This window comes from Gambusia affinis, linkage group LG21, assembly GCF_019740435.1.
Source record: "Gambusia affinis linkage group LG21, SWU_Gaff_1.0, whole genome shotgun sequence".
NCBI classification, from domain to species: Eukaryota; Metazoa; Chordata; class Actinopteri; order Cyprinodontiformes; family Poeciliidae; genus Gambusia; species Gambusia affinis.
The window spans coordinates 8,934,073-8,948,291 of record NC_057888.1 but is presented as its reverse complement, the minus strand read 5'-3'; the positions used below and the strand labels follow the sequence as shown (position 1 = coordinate 8,948,291).

Below are 14,219 nucleotides of genomic sequence, written 5' to 3'. Positions count from 1 at the left end.
ATGCTAGCATTTTTGCCGTTATTTACAAATGAATCAATTTTTAATTTCCTATGCATCTACAGAGCAACAATTCTCTCTTCTTAAACTCATAATGTTCCTATTGACACAATAGTAGTATAATCCCTCATGACCGTGGCCTGGTTGGATGAACATGCCCATGTGCTGAATACGTGTTTGTGTGTATCCATGACATGTTGTGCTCAGCTGGGTTTTTCAACCTCTTCTTAAAATAGACATCTGAAAGATGGTAGGTGAGCAAGCAAGCAGTTCAGCTTGGCAAGCGTCTCCCTGACTCATTGAAACGCAGATGCTTGAACAGAAACATGGGGCCACAGACTGCTCATCTGTCAGGCAGTAGAGCGTCAGAGGTTCCCTATCAACCCTCGCAGACCTTGGACCGGTAAGTGGCACCACTTATCTTTTCCCCCTGAAAGCATTTAGGGTGCAGCATCTTTCTTCTCTAAGCAGCATAGAACTCTGAGATGAACCACAGTGAAGTCAAATTCCAGAGGGGACGTTAGTGTGACCTAAATATCCAGACCATGAAGAGGCTCATGTTGTAATACAGTATCACCATGCCTTCCTCCATCACCTGTCAGCCCGCCCCATGTCTGAAATACGTCCCGAAATAAATCCAGAGCTGGAAGCTTCCAACAGTGGTCGCTGGGAGCAACAAGCTAATCTGACGTGGCCACATGCTCATATGGAGTCCATTTTGGAGGGAAAAGAGGATGGAAAGATCCTGAAAGTTTATAAAGGCCTCACTGCTGTAAACCACAGCCCACTTACAGCATCTTTCAAATGTATTCATACCACTTGAACATGTTATCCAACAACACAAACCTCTGTGTATTTTTAATAGATTTCATGTGTTCACAAAATGCAAACCCAACTAGTCCATTGGAAGGAAAATGATCAATGCATCAATTTTTAGTCCTGCTACAGATTCTTCATTGAATTTAAGTCTGGACTTTGAGTAACCCATTCAAACAAATGGATTTGATTTGACCTCAGCCATTCCATTGAAGCTCTGGGTGTTTACTGTAGTCCTGCTGGAAGGTGAACCTCCACCCCAGACTCAAGTCTTTTGCAGCAGCTTTCAACAAGCATTTTATTCAAGATTTTCCTCCAGCTATCTTCAGATTAACTCTGACCAGCTTTCCTGTCAGTGCTGTGGTATGATATCTCCACAGAACGATGCTACCACCACCTCGTGTCACCTCATGGCTGGTGTGTTCAGGTTGTTAGTTTTCCATCACATATAACGATTTTAATGTTGGCCAAAAAGTCTTATTTTGCTCTCATCTGACCAGAACTTTTTCTGCATGTTTTTTTCTGGATGCCATGCATTGCAATAAATAAGACACCTTTCTTACAACATTTTTTTCCCCCTGTCATTCCTCTATAAATACCACATCTACATAGAGCAAGACTCATTTATTTCTATAGATTCTCCCACCTGGGTTGTGGATCTCTGCAGCTCCTCCAGTTACAGATCTTGCTAGCATCTCTTATTAATCTGTCTCCCAGAGAGACTTAAGGCCTTGTCTACATGGCAAGATTTTTAACAATTTTTTCCCCACATCCACACAGAAACAGTATTTAGTGATCTAAAGTGGAAATTTTGCCCCAGCATATTCATGCACAGTGAAAAAGCATATTTTGATATTCTAAATATGCACACCACAATTTAAGAGATATACGTATACTCAACTTTACAATTACTGTAAATGCTAGTTTTTACTGGTCTATCACATAAAGAATTGAAAAACAATGAGGTTTGGGATTGTGATGTGAGAAAATACAGAGATGATTATGGGTATGAATATTTTCTTGAAAAGACACACTGTGTCTATAGGGTAAGATAACCATTTTTATTAAACTACTACAATGAAACGTTGCGATAAAAATATCTTTAGAAACTAAACATAAATTACACTGTTTTCATATAGCACTTAATTTAGCGACCTCTAAATTAATTGCTTTGTAAAGACAAATACATTTTGAAATGAAGGATGACTAATCAGAAACCATGAGAAGGGTGTTGGTGTCTATACCTCAAAACATGTGAGGTAATTAGAAATCATGAACCCAATTTTCAAAGTATATCTCAGTACCGTTCGGACAAATGTAAGTTCAACTTGTGCCACCAATGTGGCCATTTAATAGTTTTCCTTGACAAGTAGAATTAAGATTTCACAATTTTCAATGGATTTTGGATATACTTAACTTTTTTTTATTATTATTATTTCATTAAACCATGCTCTTATTCTGAAATGACTATCCTTGCTTCCTGTGAATGTTTTTGTTTTCAAATCCCAGTCCTGATGCCATCCTCAGAAACAAACAGCACTAAAGCTTTACTTACAGAGTCGGATCCAGAAGTCCCACATGCTGTGGAGCGTGTTGTACAAACACTGAAATATCTCCATGAAAAATCTCTAGATCTCAGTTTAGCTCACACAAGACAGCGTCCGCAGTCCTACTTTTCTCTCTGACACAAGTGGATCTTGTGTCAGTGGAAACCCCCACACCCCTCTCCAACCTAACATATCCGACACAAACTTATCCAGGGTGGGACAGTCTTGCTTATGGTCATCATCCTAACCTTCCCCCGCAGAGCCTCCTGACTTCTCAAATGTCTATGTGTGTTAGTGATATCATTCACCCAAAATTAAGAATATGACAAAGAAGATTTTTGTTTTCATTTTTGTAATAATTTGTGTATTTTGCTTAGACGTCCAGTATTAGCTTGTGTCACAAATTAGTCATCGATTCATTTTGTTCGTGCACTAGAAAACATTTTTCTCTTACCAAGAAATTACTAAGTCATAACCTGCCATAACAGTCTCCTATGTCAATTTATTCAATAATTGCGCAGCAAAAAGGGTATTTTAATTTAAACCGTTTGATTATTATGTTATAGATTTTAATTAAAAAGCAATTAACTGCAACCACATTCCACCACTAATTTCCATAAAACCAGTAGTTACTGATTCTTCACCTGAATTCCCTCACCCAGCCCATCTTGGAAGGGAACAGTCACAACAAACACACACAGACACACACACACACACACATATATATATATATATATATATATATATATATATATATATATATATATATGCAAAACACTCTTAGAGTGGTCTTTTCTTTTGCTTTTACCAAAATTGAGTCACCCCGGCACATGACAAAAAACTTCTGGCCCTGCTCCTGGATGTTTGCGTGGGCCCGTGCTGCTCGAGTGGTCGGCTTGATCTTGATCTGGTCAGACTGTAGCACTCTGTATCCCTGCTGCCTATATTTAGCGCTGTGGGAAATCCGGTGATATTTATTCTCCCGGGCTCTATTCTCAGATCAGGACCTACTGAAAGGAGCCGGCGATGGCAAGGATTGTTCTTAATTGGGTCAAGCTGTCTGGTAGTTTCTCCATCCACCCACTCACCCAGCTACTGTAGAAGAAGGGGCAGAGGTGAAGTGCTGTGTTAAACTGAGCCCCTGGGGGCAGTGTTGTACAGGTCTTCACTTTCAGTTTGTAGTACTCCACTGTAAAATAGAGCAGCAAATACTCAACAGCACTGTGTTTTTCCAGAATAGTGGAACAAGAAGGGACTTACTAAGGCCATGCTTATGAGGCGAGTAAGGCAGTCTAAAGTCACTGCATTTAGTTATTTTATTTAAGTGGTAAATTATGTGTCTTTTATGCTTATTGGCATAAAAAATAATCTGTATTAATTTGAATACATTAATTTAGTGGAGAAAATGTACAAAATTTCACATCGTTTTCTGAAAAACAATATATTTTAAAGACTTTATATGCACTTTCACCAGGAGCTAAATGCAGCTGGCTCTGCACACAGGAATTGCAAATATTAAAAATAAATATGGAATAATTGAAAATAAATAAATTTGAGTGCGTTTGTTCTGTAAAATAATAAGTTGGCTATTTTTAGAATATATTTAAAAATATATATAAATAAGATTGATTTTTTTTTTATAACTGAAATGATTTCCTCTGTTTTTATCTTCCAAATGTCCAGTTCTAAAGCTCAAAAATTTAATGCATCTTATTTTCTTTTTCTTTGCAAACAGCTTTATCTACCTTTGTTTAGCTGCTCCAAATCCAGCATAGCAATGTAGGCAGATAAAAGCACATCTCTACCTGAGAGTTAAAAACTAAATGAAGAGGTGATATTCCACTGAGTGTCTGAAAAGGCACTCAGCAATTTAAACTGCTAGTATTCCTCAAATGCCGAACCCCTTAGGGAGTGCTTTATTCAGTACAACGTCTCTCTTTGGAGCTGAAGAAAATTCACAGCCATTAAACACCGACCTGGATCGTTTTATAGAGTCTAGGTAGGGGGAATAGTCTAGCACTTTAGTCAATCTATTATCACTTCTAAAGAAAAAAAAAAAGCATAAAAAAATTGATTAAACTATCAAAGGCAGGCCAGAGAAAGAAACAGTATATTATGACAAGTTTCCATTGTAATCAGTGTGACACGTTTGTAATTGAAAGCTTTCTTGCTTAAACCTTTTACTACAGAGAAAAGGAAGGGGATGTGGCAGTTGTAACAGAGGCGAAGGAGGTGCAAGACATAGCAGGGTGAAAAGGTGATTAATATGTTAACTGAAGACGAGGCGAGGTGGAGGAGCCACAGCTTAGCTTAGTGAAATCCTCACGTTAACTGATTACTATGGATTTTCCCAAGCTTTACAAAGAGGATCTGCCGCAGATTCTGTTAAACCGATCCGATCTCTCAGCCAAACGTGTCTGTCGGGGGCTGCAGTTAGCAAACACGTGAGTGATTGCGAGGGTACCTCGAGTGTGATGCGGTGTGCCAGTTTGAGTGGGCAGACAGGCAAAGACACAGAGGGATAGAGAGAGAGAGAGGAAGCCACTTGACGTTCAAAGAGAGGAGATCAAAGGTTCAGTTCTCCTCCTTTGGTTTATAAAATCATCAATAATAATGGGCAGGAGAAGTGCACCGGTGAAACGGAAAGGAAGCTGATGGGATTCTCACAGCTTCCAGAGTGCGAGTGTGTGCTTGGTGTGATATTTTGGCGGTTTGCCACTGGGACAAACGGGAGCAGGAGCCATAAGTGTGGGTTGTTTTTCTGGAACCAGTGCTTGAGAACAGCCTTCTGAAACATCATGCAATATTTACTACAACAACATCTTCACTTCTCACTTTGGGGCCCCCAGTTGATTTCCTGTGAAATCCACCGTAATCTCTGCATGTGTGTATGTGCACAAATGCCTGCTTTTGCGCTTCTTCTGTGTTGTGGAACAATGACAATAAATAACTGTGAAAAAGCTGTTAAAGGATTTCGCTTTGTGAGAAATGACTGTATAGTGCAATGCAAATGCTGTCCACTTAACAATATGTAAGAGCATAAATGAATGCATGATGTGGTTTCAAATGTAAAATTGCTTTGTCCTGTTGGTAAAGTTAATTTGCGGATGTATTTACTCTCCATAAATGCCGACATTCTTGATAAAGATGTATAAAAATCTGGTGGCTTTAGGAGGCTGAATGAAGAAGTTGGGCCTAACCTGTCATCCTGCTGAGAGTCCCAGTCATGACCCGTTACAACATCACCAGTTTTTCCATTTAAAATGTCCTGGTATTTTGAAGAGTTTATGACGCTGTGCCCTTCAACAAGGTTTCCACCTTCTAATTGTGCATTGTGTCAAAACAAATACTTCTCCTCATCCAGGATTGAGCTTTTTATGGTTCAATTAGTTTAAAAATATAGAATTATTTATCTGACTATGAGTGAGTTGTACTTACACGGTCTTGAATGGTCTGTAATATTGTTTTTTCCCCATTTTGAGGATTGCATAGGAGGATGTGATCAATGTATCACACCACATTTAGAACACAAGGAAAGAGGAAATTCTTGATTTCTAATTAAAGGTTTCTTCATGCTCGAATTACTCTAAAGATGTTGCAAATAATTGTGCCACCTCGACTATGTTTTCAAAATTATTTTTAAACATGTCAAGCCCTATCTACTAGATAAATATATTCAAATTAAAGGTTGGATTTCTTTACATTTGTCAATATAATTTTAATTATTTATTCATTCTTTAACAGAGATCGGGAGGAAAGCAATAAGCTTGGGGGCTATTGTATGTGCATTAGATAAAAAAAATATTTCGTAATTATGCAATGCTCATACAAGTTCATGCAGCCTATTAGTATTTTATTCTGTGAAAGTGATCTAAAAATTTTATCTGAGAACAAAAATATCTAAATGGAAAGACTGAACATTAAGGGACATGAGTGGGCATTTAATCATATTTCTTGTGCAGCCACGCTTTCAGTATTGCATTATGCTAATAGGGGTCACAACAGAAATGCAAATGAAATAATAGCCCTCAATTTTGAAGGATATAAAAGGAGACTTAATTAAGGCATGGAGTTTCTTTAAGAATGAGACTCACCATGACACCTGTATTTAACACTGCATGAGCAGAAAATTGCTGTTGAGCCACCTCTCGACAATGTTAACCTCTGCATGTGAGCCTATGTTCCGATATGGAGTGAAACCAAGAAAATGTGGCGATGCCGAGCTGTTCTCCCTCTCCAGTCACCGCCTTCCCACTGGACCAGGCTAAAAAGCAGTAGATAATTAATTTCACTGACTGATGACTAGGTGGTGAAAATCTCAGGAAGTGATGAACAGTACAGTAGTGCAACTATGACAGTAACGTGAAGTAGTCCTTTATCTCCAGGAAAACCACGGCAAACTGCTCCCTACATCACCAACCTAACATCCCTGTCTCATCTGCTTGTTTGCAGTTGATTATGAGGCCCATTTTCATTCAAAGGTCAGAAGAAGTCGAGAACAAATTACATACAACTCTGACAACCAATCAGGAGCACTGCTATATCGGGCCTGACCACACCGCCAATTAATCTCTTGTCTTGTGGCGAACCCAGGCGTAAAAAAAAAGAATAATAAAAAAAAAAGATGTCCACTTAACTGCCTGCTTCTCTGTAGCCATTATGACTGATATGAGTGCTTTTTCTGCTGACATTTAAAGTTGTTGTCTTTGTGTAACAATTGAGAAAATATTTTTGTGAAGGCTATCAGAGACAGTAAAGAGCAAAAGAGAGGAAAAGAAGAGGGATTCTCTGTGGTGCAGCAGCTGTGCAGGTTGAAAACTGAGTTTTGTTTCTCACTGCATCTCCCCTGATAGATGGCTTTCATTAACTCCAGCCTCCTCCTGGGAAGGAACTGCAAACGTCTGTGTCTTCATCTCAGTCTTCGATAGATCAATAACTACAGTCACACAACCAGACAATTAGCTGAATTAATCATTGTCTTTAATTGCAATGTTAACCTGCACTGTTTGTGCCTTTCTCAAGGTATTAATTTCCCTGACATTTTTCCATGTCACACTGCAGCCTTATATATCAATGTGTTTTATTAGGATTATGTGTTACAAACACAGAAGAGACCATGATTGTGAAACTGAAGGAAAGTGATACATGGACTAGGAAAATTTTAACATAGAATTCCTAAAAATGGAGGCATGAATTTGTCTTGGCCACCCTTTACTCCAGTCCCCTAATTAAATTCCATGGCAATAAATTGCTTTCAGAAGTAATTTAATTTGAAAACAAAGTTCTCACTTTAAATCCAACTGTTCTGCAAAGGCCTTAGAGGTTTATTAAAGTTTATTAGAGAGCAAAGAGGGTCATGAAGACTTATGACAAGTTTAACTTGTTTAAGTTGATGGGGAAATGGAAGCCAACTACATACAAGGAAATCCTGGAGCAAAAGTTCACCTCTTAACAGGACAATGACAATACACATGCAGCCAGGGCTAAACTGATTTAGAAGAAGCATAATAATGTTCTACAATGGCCCAGTCAAAGGACACTATGGCAATACTTGTAAAATAAAGTTTACAGTTGTAAACATTATACAAGCTATTTTGGAAAAAAGGGCAAAGTTTTCCAGCCTCAGAAGAACAATGCCCAGGTTTCTGCACATGCATGCAAATCTTTTCAGATTTTCTTCCGTAAAATATTTTAACGTCATGCATCATTCTCCTTCCTTTTCATAATTAAATGTTAATTTCTCCTAATAAATAATAATCCTAATAAAATACACTGAGCTTTGTGACTATAATATAATAATATGCACAAAGGTTCAAGGGTCATGCAAGACACTGTGATGAAAAGAAGGAGTTACACTGCAGAGATTGTCTCTGAAATGTGGTGAACAAACCTTTTGTCACACTCAAAAATTTACTTGTTGTCACCTTTGTTCCAGTTTGCAATGAATGTGTTTAATTAGTCAACTGGTGTACTTGTCAGCTTGGTCTGGGGAAATGCTCTCGTCTAATTGGCATAATTAAATAAGAGCTGAAGGGAAAGCCAGGCCTCATCAGGCGACAGAGACTCAACACGCGCAATGTACCCGAATGACGTTTGGATTTTGCAGCCTGAAACATGGAGGCACTCGGTGCTGAATGCCAGGACTACTAAGCATCACTCCGGCATATAGAGATACAGAAAAGTCAACCTCTGTCGACCATGAGGCACAAAAGGGGGCTAAAATAAGATCCAGCAGTCCACAAGCTTTGGAGCTTAGATAAGCTCTCTACGTGGGAAAAAATAACAGTTCAGGATTCAACTAATTGTATCAAAGAAAGAAACTGGGTCAGGTGGATGGCAATATAGAGGATGGTTGCAGAGTGCGACTATGGTCTGCAAATTGATCACGGCCTTTGTAAGGGCTACCAAGTGCAATCAAATGTCAATCAAATGTCTTTGTTTGCTGTAATTGGAATACGCTTTTCTTTCTCAGTAAATTCTATTCCCGAGCTGCATTATTTAGAAAGCACAGCGCCCTCTGCACCCAGATTAATATATAACGGGCTGTAGAATATGTATGTTTGGTGGAGTCACAAGTAGATGAGTCAGCATGTGAAAAACGAGCGTTTCTCCAACCTGTGCTACTCTGAATGGTTCGGACGGTAGTGGCGGTGCGCGCGGGGGAGTCCGTCCCCCTCTCACGTAGCGCGACGACGCCCTCTTCCTCCTCCTGCGAGCAGCCCTTCTCTATGGCACGCACGTAGCTGTGGCTCCGCATCCGGAAGCAGCCGGGCATGGGCAGGTCCAGGGCATCCACCGCCTGCGACTCCATCTCGCTAAACACCGACTCACACACCGCCTCTATCTGCCCGTTCACCTCCACCTCGCTCACCTGCGAAAGGAAAACACCCCGAATAACAGCATGCCAAAAAGCACTGGATAAAAGAAACTTTGAAAGGTGACATTTATGAATTGATAGACAAATCACAACATGCTGAAGAATCAAGTTAGGGAAACATATTTTGGCATTTGATAATTGATTCTGATAAGGTCACCACAACAAACATGTTTGTTAGTGTATTTAACATGCAGAAAAAAATTTTAATCCCTTATTTTAGATTCTGCATATTCGCCCACATTTGCTACTTTGGTTCATAGAATGTTTTTAGACAGAAGAAAAAGCAAATCAAGGAAGACTTATGAGACCAGGGGTGTTTTTTCTTTTTCTTTTAGAAAGCCAATTAGAATACTAATGTATTACCAGAGCCTCAGCAAACACACTAATTAGGAGTCCAGAGGTTTTTCTTACTTTCAGTCTTTGCAGAATTTTTGTTGGGACGTTAAATTGACCACACAGAGGACTTCCTCCCACTGCAAAAGCTTACAAGACATGGTGGATGAGCTACAAGATACGGGCCTCCAGATATCCACTGACCTGACTGATGGTGCTCATGGCTCTCATGTAGCTCTCGTTGCGGGAGCGGAATTTAGGCGACGCCAGCAGCCCTGCTGGGTCCAAGCTGTCCAGGCTCCTGTTGATGGAAACCTCGCTCACCGCCCGCAGGTAGCTGTGACTTCGGATCTGCAGCTTGGGCGAGTGCTCCGTGGAAATCCTGCCACAAGAGAAGAAAGAGGAAAAAGAGCATGAACCAATCAAAACAAAATCAAGGTCGAAGCAGGACAAATGGGAGGGAGTACATAACCTTATAGGGTTTTAGAGCAAAAAAAACAAACAAAAAACAAATCCTGTAAATAACTAAATTAGAATCCATCTTTACATTGTTTTTCACAGCAGAATATAATTTGATAATATGTTTTTCTATGTAAAGAGAGATTAATGTGTCATCTAGACTGACTATTATTTTGGTTGATAACTGTCTAACAATTTAAAATGGTAAATTTATTTTCTGAACAAAATGAAGAACAGTTCCACTACTCCAGAAACCTTTTTACCTCAGTAAATTAAAATATGGTAATTGCAGTCTTTGCTTCAAGAGAGATAAAAATTAATGGGTGGGGGACTGGAACAGACCAGTGTTGCAGATGAATATAGGTGAATCAGCAGACAGACCAGTAAAGTGACCGTGGGTGTTGTTAGTGAACAAAAAGCTTAGTTATGATTCAATGCCCAAGCCTGTGTCATGTGTAATTACCCCCATTCATTCACCATTATCTTCAATATTTTCTGCCCTGTGGTCAGTTTTTCCTTTCAGACTATTATTTGGAAATAAATTTAACTGTAGGTATAAGGTGGAATGTTTTCTTTAAAACGGTGGCGAAACTCCTAAAAAAAAAAAAACTGTGGTATTTTATGTTACCGAGCTTAGAGTATGGGAACCTGAATATATACAGTAGGATGTAATGATCCAGCTCTGCTGCTTCTGGACAAACTCTTATCTAATGAAGCAAAACACTGCAATATTGCAGCAGCACCTTTAGTCTGTCTTTGAGATACTTAGCAACATTTTCTGAAACACTTAACCATTGAGACTGTTTCACAAATGTCAGGAAATGGATGTGACTATACCTGTGCCTTTAGGTTTGGGTTCATTCACAGACTTTTGAACTGAAGCAAATAAACACTACAACTTTCAGCCTGGTAAAAACCCACTAGGTAAAAACCCACTAGACTCTCTGTTCGTCTAAGGGCGACGAACAGAGAGTCTCATTATCTTCCACCTGCTTCCAATCTGATTGCTCTGCATGATTTGTGGTGCCTGTTTGCATAGGTGCAAACAACTGTGTGTGTTTGGGTCGTTGAATATAGGTCAAACAAGTCATCATTCAGGAGACATCAAAATATGAATCAGACTTGTTCTCCTCGTCGTACATATCATGGCCAGCTTATAGCTCACTTAAACAAAAATTTTGAAGATTGTCAATTAGATTCTTAAATCTACTAATAACATAAAGGCAAAAATATTCAGTGTTTCCCTCTCCTTTTGGCTCCCATTTTATTATCCAAGTATTTAAGAACATCACATGAAAACATGCTGTAGAGCTCCTGCTCTCTGCCTCCAGGTCAGATCTCTTCAATTATGCATTTCTTCCTTAAAATAGAGCCTGGTTGCCACAGCAAAGCAAACCAGATTAGTCATCCTTGGATGGAACACTGGAGGATAAAGGTGAACTGAAGGGACAAATTGTTGGGACAGGAGTAAGGATGTCAAATGCCCATTTAGCAATCGCAAAATTTTCATCCATGTTTGACCCTCTTTCAAGAGGTATCGAACAATATGGATCTCAAGCACCACAAGGATAGCTTATTTGATCGTCATTCTTTTCATATCCATTATTTATTTGTTCAATATATTCTAAAAGCCCTGTTCCATGTCTTTTTTTTCTTTATCTTAAAGTAAAATTTTCAGGTCATAACCCAGAAATATCAAATATGAAAAATAACTCCTCAATCCATAATGAACATTAAAGGCAATTTCATGCATGGCCAGTGCTCTTGAGGGGCTAAATTTAAAATTTTGGAATTAAAATAAACTGCAGACTGCCTTGCTCAATTTCAAACACGGTAAGTATTAAAATTTCACTTAAATCTTTCTTAAAATGGACTATATTTACGGGACTGACTTCACTGAGAAGGTGTACATAAGAAAATATACTTACTAAGAATTTAATAAAGTCTGTTCATAATATGTTTGCTTTGTTAGGTGTTTTTGTAAAAAAACAACAACAAAACAAACAAACCAAAAAAAATAAAACATCAAATGGATTAAAACTTCTGTCTTCTTCTGCACTCAGGAGACATTAGATACCCTTCAACTGAGCCAAATTTGTCACACTGAGTATTTCAAATGTCAGATACTTCTGAATCATTCATAACAGAAACTTGAATTCCACATGTGGGTGTAGGTGGTGCACAGAAGAATGGAGTCAAAAACAAAAATCCACTGATGCCTTTGTTCTGCACATCTTTTTCAATATTTCAGTGAAGACTGCTTATGGAATCAGTGACCTCTGTTTTGACATTTTAAAAGCAAGATTCAACTTGTAACACATGAGACTGACTGGTCAGTGTTTTCTAAAGGATCTCTCTACAGAGCAATTGACATTTAGATGTTTTTCATAGCCGACAATAAATAATAACCGTAGCTGTCTGGTGAAATTATCCTACTCCTGTTCCCTACTTTGCAAATTCTTTATTTGTAGTTCTTCAGTAACCCCCTGCCACCCCTCCCAAAAAAGAAAAACAAACAACAACTAAAAAAAAACAAACATTCAAGTAGCAAAGTAGAATAAACACGTTGCCTAACTTTTTGGGAGTAATTCCAGGCACACCAAGGACAAAATGATCACAGATTGCCTTTTGAAACATATGGACAAACAAAGCTGATTATTCAATCATTGCAGAGTGGAACAGACTTGAGCCAGCTAACAAAGACTCGGTATGAAAACAAGTTGTCAGCGGCTCCCGACTCACTCCCTATCTCCAAAATGCAGCACTGCAGTTTGGGGTTGTTTGGCTGGATTGTATCAAATGATGATGGCATTCCCTGCACCTCACTCAAGTCATTAGTGGGGCCCCAAGCTGCGCCACATGTTCTTACATAAGAATGTGTCTTTGCATGCTAGTGTTTGTGCAACCATGAACAATGACTGAGTATACACTTGTGTTTTTCTCATCTCCAAGTATTACACAGCTAATCAGTCACAGCCCCATGCTTCAAAACAAGAAATGTGTCCTCCTTTCTTTCTCTGTTTATGTGAAGTATAAAGTAAAATACCTCCATTTGGTGAAAGATAAAGATCGAGTGTCTAGGACTTAATTAATGCTTTAAAATATTTATAAGAACTAGATTTGTTTACTGGTATAGAATAACCTTAAAACTTGAATGACTGTATTTTTCTACCTTTGAACAAACCACTTGTATACAGTTGCTGTTAGTCGTCAGGCAACTGAACGCAAGTATGTTTGCAGCTATATGTCCTTTTATGATTGTAAAAGGACATATGATTGAGTTATGAACTCACTTCTTTGTGGATTGTTTTGTACACCATAAAAATTCAACAGAAAATACAGCTTTGGAAACTCGAATACCTGGGCACAATGCTACTTGACATGCTATTGGCTGCTGTTTGCAAAGCAACCAATCTGAGAGTAAATATGCTTCATAAAGCCACCGAATATTGGTCATTTCCGCAATTTTCTTGACATCACATTAAAATCACTTTAAGCCACAAACAGTGAGAAAGATTTTTGCTCATCTTAAAACCAAACTTGGCATACACGGTGTACTTTAATACCGTTAGCCTTTAACTTCTTAAAAATGCAAAAAAGCGTTTTTGTTGTTGTTGTCTTCACAGTGCTTTTAGATATTTGCACTTTAAGGCTTTAATAGATGTCCTTGATGGACTAGCAGCTGGAAACATTTCTGAATTTGTGCTGTGAGGAATAAAGTTTCTCAGTGCTTCACTGAGAAGCAAACACCTTACCTAACAATATCATTAAATGATTTCCCATTAATAACATTCAGCTTTTAATCTCACAGCTCAGACACAGAACTGCTTTGAGAAAGAAAAAAAAAATCTGAGGTTCCTTGAGTGTGATTTTTGTTAGTTGTGATAAAACGTTACATATTGACACGAAGGAACCCCTATTCTTTACATAAGACTGAAGCCAGTCAAATATTGTGCCAGAGAGTGCTACTCAACTCCAGCAGCTTCAATAATATATTATGGTAAACAGTGTTGAATGTTGCACTGAGGTTCGACAGCCTGCATTTATGTGAATGTTACTGAAGACTTTGCCAAGGGTAGTCTCAGTACTGTAGTCAGCACAGAAACTGGACTGAAAGACATCAAAGTGTTTGGTCACAGTTTGGGAGCAGTTTAACTTTTGAAACAAAGCTTTTTCAAAAAACCTTGCAG

The 14,219-nt window shown here is 38.6% G+C and overlaps 1 protein-coding gene across 3 annotated transcripts in view; it reads right to left on the bottom strand.

The window, feature by feature from the left end:
* dlgap1b (discs, large (Drosophila) homolog-associated protein 1b) overlaps positions 1-14,219 on the bottom strand; it is a 93,883-nt gene that overhangs the window by 27,638 nt on the left and 52,026 nt on the right. For all 3 annotated transcript variants that reach the window (XM_044104364.1, XM_044104362.1, XM_044104363.1), the window contains exons 5-6: positions 9,775-9,952; positions 8,976-9,231 (exon numbers count right to left, since the gene is read on the bottom strand). In XM_044104364.1, the coding sequence (XP_043960299.1) occupies positions 8,976-9,231; positions 9,775-9,952 (434 nt within the window). The remainder of the gene's footprint in view (positions 1-8,975; positions 9,232-9,774; positions 9,953-14,219) is intronic.